This window comes from Rhinoraja longicauda, chromosome 18 (assembly GCF_053455715.1).
Source record: "Rhinoraja longicauda isolate Sanriku21f chromosome 18, sRhiLon1.1, whole genome shotgun sequence".
Classification (NCBI taxonomy): domain Eukaryota; kingdom Metazoa; phylum Chordata; class Chondrichthyes; order Rajiformes; family Arhynchobatidae; genus Rhinoraja; species Rhinoraja longicauda.
Window position 1 is genome coordinate 5,204,848 of NC_135970.1, and position 9,560 is coordinate 5,214,407.

A 9,560-nucleotide genomic window follows, 5' to 3' on the forward strand; every position below is an offset into this window, starting at 1 on the left:
CACCTTAAAATTCTAGTTTTTGATTCCCTTACCCTGGGTAAAAGACTGTGCATTTACCCTGCTTATTCTCCTCATGATTTAATAAGATTCCCTCTCAGCCTTCTTTACGTCAAAGAATAAGGACCTAGCCTGCCCAACCTCTCACTATAGATCAGACCCCCAAATCCTGGCAACATCCTTGTAAATCTTCTCTGCATTCTTTCCAGCTTAATGACATTCTTCCTCCAGCAGGATGACCAAAACTGAACACAATACTCTTAATGTGGCCTCACCAACGTCTTATACAACTGTAACATTATGTCCTATTTTATATTTTCAACATCCTGACTGATGAAGGTCAATGTATCAAAAGCCTTCTTTACAAGTGACACTACTTTCAGGAGAACTAGATACCTGTACTGACAGAACCCTCTCCTCTACTCCACTCCCCACCGCCCGAACAATTCACTGTGAAGGTTCAACCTGATTTGACTTCCTCAAATGCAACACTACTTTCAGGAGAACTAGATACCATGAATACAGGAGAGGTGCCGGAAGACTGGAGGGTGGCAAATGTTGCGCCTCTAATCAAGAAGGGCTGCAGGAAAAATACTGGGAACTATAGCCTGGTGAGCTTGACATCTGTGGTTGGAAAGTTACTAGAGAGTATTCTGAAGGATAGGTAATACAGGCACTTAGATGGGCAAGGGCTGATTAGGGATAGTCAGCATGGTTTTGTACGTGGGAGGTCATGTCTCACAAATCTGATTGTTTTTTGAAGACGTGACCAAAAAGGTCGATGTGGGCAGAGCTGTAGATATTGTGTACATGGATTTCAGTAAGGCGTTCGACAAAGTTCCGCATGGTGGGCTGCTCTGGAAGGTTAGATCGCATGGGATCCAAGGAGAGATAGCTGAATGGATAGCAAATTGGCTTCATGGAAGGAAGCAGAGGGTGATTGTGGAAGGTTGCTTCTCAGAATGGAGGCCTGAGACTAGTGGTGTGCCTCAGAACCTGTACTGACAGAACCCTCTCCTCTACTCCACTCCCCACGGCCCTACAATTCACTGTGAAGGTTCAACCTGATTTGACTTCCTCAAATGCAACACTACTTTCAGGAGAACTAGATACCATGAATACAGGAGAGGTGCCGGAAGACTGGAGGGTGGCAAATGTTGCGCCTCTAATCAAGAAGGGCTGCAGGAAAAATACTGGGAACTATAGCCTGGTGCTGGGCCCATTATTGTTTGTCATCTACATTGATGATTTGGATGAGAACATACAGGGCAAGATTAGCAAGTTTGCAGATGATACAAAAGTGAGTGGTTTTACAAATAGTGAAGATGGTTGTGAAAGATTGCAGCAGGATCTGGATTGATTGGCCAAGTGGGCTGATGAATGGTTGATGGAATTTAATACAGAGAAGTGTGAGGTGTTGCATTTTGGGATATCTAACAAGGACAGGACATGCACAGTGAATGGTAGGCCTCTGTGGAGTGTTGTGGAGCAGAGGGATCTAGGAGTGCAGGTGCATGGTTCCTTGAAGGATGAGTCTCAGGTAGATAAGGTGGTCAAAAAGGCTTTTGGCACATTGACCTTCATCAGCCAGAGTATTGAGTCTAGACGTGAGGAGGTCATGTTGCAGTTGTGTAAGACGTTGGTGAGACCGCATTAAGAGTATTGTGTTCAAACTGGGCTCCATGTTATAGGAAAGATATTGTCAAGCTTGAAAGGGTTCAGAGAAGATTTGCGAGGATGTTGCCTGGACTAGAGTCTGAGATATAGGGAGAAGTTGAGTAGGCTGGGTCTCTATTTCTTGGAGCGCAGGAAGCTTATAAAGGTGTATAAAATCATGAGGAATAGATCGGGTAGATGCAAAGATTCTCTTGCCCAGAGTAGGGGAATCGAGGACTAGCTGAGGTAGGTTCAAGATTTAATAGGAATCTGAGAGTTAGCTTTTTCACACTAAGGGTGGTGGGTGTATGGAACAAGCTGCCAGGAGAGGGAGTGGAGGCTGGGACTATCCCAACATTTAATAAACAGTTAAACAGATACATGGATTAGACAAGTTTGGAGGGATGTGGACCGCAGGCAGGTGGGACTAGTGTAGCTGGGACATGTTGGCCAGTGTGGGCAAGTTGGGCCTAAGGGCCTGTTTCCACACTGTATCACTATGCCTCTCATTTATCTGCATAAAACTCAATTAGCCATTCCTCAGCCGACTGATCCAGCTGATTAAAAGCCTGCTGTAATTTTTGATAACCAACTTCACTGTCTATGATTGTGTCATCTGCAAACTGACTAATCATGCCTTGTACATTCACATCCAAATTATTATAGACAATACACAATAGGTGCAGGAGGAGGCCATTCGGCCCTTCGAGCCAGCACCGCCATTCAATGTGATCATGGCTGATCATTGTCAATCAGTACCCCGTTCCTGCCTTCTCCCCATACCCTCTGACTCCGCTATCCTTAAGAGCTCTATCTAGCTCTCTCTTGAATGCATTCAGAGAATTGGCCCGCACTGCCTTCTGAGGCAGAGAATTCCACAGATTCACAACTCTCTGACTGAAAAAGTTTTTCCTCATCTCAGTTCTAAATGGCCTACCCCTTATTCTTAAACTGTGGCCCCTTGCTCTGGACTCCCCCAACATTGGGAACATGTTTCCTGCCTCTAACGTGTCCAACCCCTTAATAATCTTATACGTTTCCATAAGATCTCCTCTGATCCTTCCATCTCCTACCATCATATATGCTTCCACCACCAACCCTGGTTCCAACATTCCATTGGCTTTCTTCACTGCCTGCTGTACCTGCATGCTTCCTTTCAGTGACTGATGCACTAGGACACCCAGATCCCGTTGTTCGTCCCCTTTTCCTAACTTGACACCATTCAAATAATACTCTGCCTTCCTATTCTTACCACCAAAGTGGATAACCTCACACTTATCCACATTAAACTGCATCTGCTATGCATCCGCCAACTCACACAACCTGTCCAAGTCACCCTGCAACCTCATAGTTCACACTACCGCCCAACTTTGTATCATCTGCAAATTTGCTAATGGTACTTTTAATCTCTTCATCCAAGTCATTAATGTATATTGTAAATAGCTGCGGTCCCAGCACCGAGCCTTGCGGTACCCCACTGGTTACTGCCTGCCATTCTGAAAGGGACCCATTTATCCCCACTCTTTGCTTTCTGTCTGTCAACCAATTTTCTATCCATGTCAGTACCCTACCTCCAATACCATGTGCTCTAATTTTGCCCACTAATCTCCTATGTGGAACCTTGTCAAAGGCTTTCTGAAAGTCAAGGTACACCACATCCACCGGCTCTCCCCTGTCAATTGGTATAACCCATAACGGGCACAGCACCAATCCCTGATTTACGCAGAAAGTGCTGAGTGCCAGAGGTGCTGATGGAAGCAGATATCATAGTGGCGTCAGAGGATTTTAGATGGTTACATGGATAAGCAAGAAATAGACGGATGTTGATCACATGCAGGGAGAGGAGATTAGTTTAACTTGTTTGGCACAGATATTATGAGCCAAAGCTCCTGTTCCCATGCTGTACTGTTCTATGTTCCCTGTTAAACTGCTGGGAGAACTCAGCGGGTTAGGCAGCATTGCGGAGGGAAATGAGCAGTTGATTTCTTGGTTTGGGTCCCTTCTTACCGTGGAAGAGTCTTAACCCAAAAGATGGTCTGTCCATTTCCCTCCACAGATGCTGTCTGACCTACTGAGTTGCTCCAGTGCTTTCTTTTTACTCAAGATTTGTACATATGCAGCTTCTTGTGCCTCGACCAATCTGCAGCAGAGCACTGAACCACACAGGTTCAAGTTCACATGTTATAGGAGTAGAATTAGGCCATTCGGCCCATCGAGTTTACTCCACCATTCAATCATGGCTGATCTCTGCCTCTCAATCCCATTTTGATGCCTTCTCCCCATAACTGTTGACACCCGTTCTAATCAAGAACGTGTCTATCTCTGCCTTAAAAATATCCAATGTCTTGGCCTCCACAGCCCTCTGTGGCAATGAGTTCCACAGATTAACTACCCTCTGACTAAAGAAGTTCCTCCTCACCTCCTTTCTAAAAGAGCACCCTCTAATTCTGAGGCTAAGACCTGTGGTCCTAGACTCTCCCACCAGTGGAAACATTTTTTGCACATCCACTCCATCTATGCCTTTCATTATCCATCAATTTCAATGTGGTCCCCCCTCAACCTTCTAACCTCCAGCGAGTACAGGCCCAGTGCTGTCAAATGCTCATCATATGTTAACCCACTCATTCCTGGAATCATTCTTGTAAACCTAAGGTATAACAACTGCATTTCTGCTGTGATCCTTAAGAGGCAAACCTGAGGCATTTCAGTACAGTTGAGTCACGAGCCACAAAACTGATGCAACTGGACAGATATGTTCAGCTTGGCACATGAATAGAGTTAATTAAAACAGTAATGATTCCATCCTCCTTAAATTAAACAGAATGCAAACATACCCATTGTCATTTACAGTGATCTTTGCATCCTTGATTACGATCAAGATGCCCCAGATATTGATTGAAATTATTTTTAACAATCCTAGCTTGTCTCTCCGGATCTGAATGTTGAAAGCTCCAAGGGTTTCTGAGCAGTCACTGACAAAGATATAGTTGCAGGTTGATGAGAATCCATAAATGAAATTGTCAAAGGTTCTGAAATGTTCAGAACCCCAAGTGGTACAGGTTGTCCTTGTTGGAGCTGAAAAGGAAGGAATTGAAGACCATGTTACCCACTAGGATCCACATATCATCAACTCGAGTTAGTAACATGTACACTGACACAGGTAGATAGGTTCTTGATTTGTAAGGGCATTAAAAATTATGGAGAGAAATTGGGAGAATGGGGTTGAGAGGGAAAAATAACTCAGCCATGAATGAATGGTGGAAAAAACTTCATGGGCCAAATGACCCAATTCTGATCCTATGTTTTATGGTATTATCATATCATATCATATATATATACAGCCGGAAACAGGCCTTTTCGGCCCTCCAAGTCCGTGCCGCCCAGTGATCCCCGTACATTAACACTATCCTACACCCACTAGGGACAATTTTTACATTTACCCAGCCAATTAACCTACATACCTGTACGTCTTTGGAGTATACGTATTATGGCCTTATGGTCTGAAACTCTATCCACTATTCTGGAGTCATTGATTTAAGTAAGGTGAGTTTCATGAACACTGAAAGTTTTCAGTTGTGCCAGCCAATTATCCATTCCTACTCTCTTTGATTGACACAAAATGCTGGAGTAACTCAGTGTGACAGGCAGCTTCCTTCTCTCCAGAGGTGCTGCCTGGCCCGTTGAGTCATTCCAGTTTTTTCTACCTATCTTCGGTGTAACTACAGTTCCTTCCTACACATAAACGCTCTTTGAGGCAGTTTACTGCCCATGTAATCCATTTTGTTTGGGGAGTGAGGGAAAAGCCAATTATATTTATCACCAGACATCTTCTGTCAAAAGTAATATCTATCGGAAAGGCCAACATCAATCTACCCAACATCACCTCAGTGTAGAGGCAAATAGCAGAATTACCATTTTCACATCAGCTGATGGGCAAATATTTTTTTTTCCTACCATAGGCCACAGTCAAGCTCAATAATAGCCCATCATTACACAGTTCGCCCATCAACAGTTCGCCCACCATCACACGAAAATGACAATGGCAGTCTCCCAACAGTCATAGATTCATGGAGTTACAGAATATTACAACAAATAAACAGGCCCTTCAGCTAAATGTCCGTAAAACTGCATCAGCTGAGATGTTGGGACAGCACAGGCTTTCACTGAAAGGTCCAAGACATTTTTGGTTTTGTGCGGGTGTCAGGGCTTATGGGGAGAAGGCAGGAGAATGGGTTAAGAGGGAAAGATAGATCAGCCATGATTGAATGACGGAGACTTGATGGGCTGAATGGCCTAATTCTGCTTCTATCACTTGTGAATTTATGAACTTATCAATCCAACCCCGATTGTATGGGGAAGTGGGGAATCTCAGTGAGGTGTGCAAGCATTGAACCATTGACCAGTGACAGAAGCTCCCAGAGCACCAGGGACTACAGGGGGAAGCTGCTGAGCCGGTCCCCTGTGGCAAGTCTGGTGGACAACGACCTGGAAGGGGGAGCCCACCGTGTCGGCCCCCACTGGGAGAACCGAGGACCAGAGACCGTGAGCATGGAGCTGGCGACAACGACGGACACGACTGGCGAGTGGCGAGGCCGCTGGGAGAGGAGAGGGAACCGGGGTGTGGCCTACAGAGGCCCACGGGGCCTGGCTTAGCTCCATGTCTGCTGCAGGGGACTGCCCCGGGGCACAAAGGTGGCCGGGCGACGAGAAGGACATCGATTCGCAGATAGACCCGCATGTCCAAAGGGAAAGTGATGGCTGGAGGTGTGCAGAAGCCTGGGGCTTGCCTGGAATGGGCACCGCTCATCATTACTAGAGCGGGGACTGGACTTTGAAAATAGTGCCAAAACATGGCATCTCTTGCATGCGGATCGGAAGACAATTTCTGTACAATATGCTATCGGGGATATGCTTAGTTATGGCAATGCTCTCCTAGACTGCTTGTAAGAAAAGAATTGAACTCTGCATTTGCACTTTGTACATGTGACAATAAAAGCACCATTGAACCATTAAAACTAGTCCAGGGGCTTCACAATGTCGTGCTCTGCCTTCATTTGTCAGGGCATGAGGCAGCCTTCTGGACCCCAGAGAAATGTCCAGGCAGAGAGCTATGTTTGCCCTTTTGCCCAACTCGTCCATGCCAACCAACTTGCCTAACCGAGGTCGGTCCACTTACCTGCAGTTGTCCCCTATCCTTTCAAACCTTTCTTATCCAACAATTAATTTAGTTAACCTGCTTCGGAACTGGGCACTTCTGCCTGACTCAATTTTTAAAAATTCTGGATATGTCCCATAACCTCATCATTTACCACACATTACACATACAAAGGAGTTGAACTATTCCATTGCTCTTACTCTATCTGGGGTAGCGGTAGAGCTACTGCCTTACAGCTCCAGAGACCAGGGTTCGATCCTGACAATGGATGCCTGTCTGTACAGAGTTTGTACGTTCTCCCCGTGACCTGCGTGGGTTTTCTCCGAGATCTTTGGTTTCCTCCCACACTCCAAAGATGTACAGGTTTGTAGGTTAATTGACTTGGTATAAATGTAAAATTGTCCCTAACGCATGTAGGATAGTGTTGGTGTGCGGGGATCACTGGTCGGTGCAGACTCGATGGGCTGAAGGGCCTGTTTCCTCGCTCTATCTATAAAACTTAAACTAAAACAAAGAGACTCCATTAGATTACACATTCCTCTACAATCATCTCTCTTGCTGAAGACTAACTTGTTCATCTCCCTTTCTCAGTCCCAGATCTGAAATATGAAGTTTCTCTTTCCATCAATGCTATCTGACCAGAATGAGTGTTTCTGGCATTTTACATTTTAATTCAGATTTCCAGCAACTGTAATTGTTCTGTTTTTAATTTTCACTAACTAGCAAACTGTAATTGATCTGTAATTAAGCATGCCCAATCAAAAATTGGCCATGGAAGTTAGTAGTCAGAAAGCTCAGTAAGTTGTTATTCATGGATTCCACACACTGAAGAAATCATAGTGAGTGAAACTGGCAGCGGGGAAATTCACTCAAAATTATTATAGTTAGAACACAGATCATAGAATATAGAGCAGTGGAATGCAGGAACAGGCCTAGTTAAACTGATCCCACCTGCCTGCACATGATCCATATCCCCCTATTCCCTGCACTTCCATGTTCCTATCTAAAAGCCTCATAAACGCCACTATCGTATCTGCCTCCCCCGCCAACCCTGGCAATGCGTTCCAGGTCCCCACCTCTGTGTGTAAAAAAACAAGCCCGGCACACCTCCATTAAATTGTCCCCCTCTCACCTTAGAGCTGCGCCCTCTAGTGTTCTCTGCCTCAGAAGGCAGTGGAGGCCAATTCTCTGCCTCAGAATGCATTCAAGAGAGCTAGAGCTCTTAAGGATAGTGGAGTCAGGGGGTATGGGGAGAAGGCAGGAACGGGGTACTGATAGAGAATGATCAGCCATGATCACATTGATAGGTATATGGATAGGAGGGGATTGGAGGGTTATGGTCTGAGTGCAGGTAGATGAGACTAGGTCAGGGAGAATGGTCGGCGTGGACTGGTAGGGCCGGACAGGCCTGTTTCCATGCTGTAGTTGTTATATGTTATATGTTATATGAATGGTGGTGCTGGCTCGAAGGGCCAAATGGCCTCCTCCTGCACCTATTGTCTATTGTTGGACATTTCCACCCTGGGAGAAACGCTCTGACTATCTACTTTATCTATGGCTCTCATTCATTTTTAGTTGTTTTTATTAAATCAAGGAGTTCAAATGCTCTTCGTAAATGAGCTCTTTACTGTGAAATTCTCGCAGCATAATTGAAGATATAATATCACTGATAGGGTAAGAGCAACTTTAGTTATTATTACTCCTTGTGTACTTTAAACACATTTACTCTCCGTATTTTAGCACAACACAGTTGCAACTTTGGCACCATTTGGCTGCATTCAGAATCAGATCCTATCTTATAGCTTAATTTTTCTGCAAGCAATTTACAGTTTAGAGAAATCTCTCTCGGCTTTATGAATACTTACAATAGTAAAGACGCTGTCCTTGAACAGGGAGAGTTGTCAGAGGGTCATGGCCTACAAGGAAACAAAATGCTTTAAATTTGAAAACTATTAATTATTTCCAGTGTTGTATTTGGTGAAAAATTCTCCAGATGGAGCTTCTCGGTGCCATTTCTGTGCATCTTTTACAATCTTTCTTGTAAAAATATAAACCAAATTTCTCTTGGAATAATTTTTCAATTCCATCAGTAAATTATACAAAAGCTTCATGATATTTTTGCACAATTTTATACTTAAATGAAACTGCAATCCTTGTTTACAGCAATCGAGAGGTGCACCCTCAACTCCACAATAATTCAATCACTTGCATTTAAATTCATCACCATCATAGTGAGATGCCTTGTATCTCAATCAATGGCCCTGATCTCTGTGTGGCAAAACCCTCCAGAACTCTCCCATTATTGTGTAAGCCCTGTCCTGGATTGACATATCAAAGTGCAACACCTCACACTTGTCAGTGTTAAACTCCATTTGCCATTCCTTGGCCCATCTTTCTCTTGTCCAGGTGGGGCAGAAGACATTTGGCTGGGAAGACAGTCTGGAGAAGGATCTCAACCCCAAATGTCACGTACTCCTTTCATCCAGAGATGCTGCCTGACCTGTTGAGTTACTCGATCTTTTGTGTCTATCTTCGGTTTAAACCAGCATCCTCAGTTCCTTTCTGCAAAAGATAGCTGGATTGATTGGACAGTTGCCTGCTCCTTCCAATTCTGTAATTTGCACTTGTCCTACTCTGGCTTCTGTTGGAGAGACTTGGTGCTCATTGCTTTCCCACGTGCTACTCTGCCATTTTGAATGGTCCTTGGACAGCACCATCCGTAGATCCGATCAGTATGTTCCATTTGGAGGCT

At 44.6% G+C, this 9,560-nt stretch overlaps 1 protein-coding gene across 1 annotated transcript in view; it reads right to left on the bottom strand.

Moving 5' to 3' along the window:
- LOC144602452 (mucin-6-like) overlaps nt 1-5,677 on the bottom strand; it is a 90,727-nt gene extending 85,050 nt beyond the window's left edge. The window contains exons 1-2 of the mRNA XM_078415599.1: nt 5,608-5,677; nt 4,488-4,728 (exon numbers count right to left, since the gene is read on the bottom strand). Coding sequence (XP_078271725.1) covers nt 4,488-4,728; nt 5,608-5,677 — 311 coding nt within the window. The remainder of the gene's footprint in view (nt 1-4,487; nt 4,729-5,607) is intronic.
- Nucleotides 5,678-9,560: the final 3,883 nt, after the last annotated feature.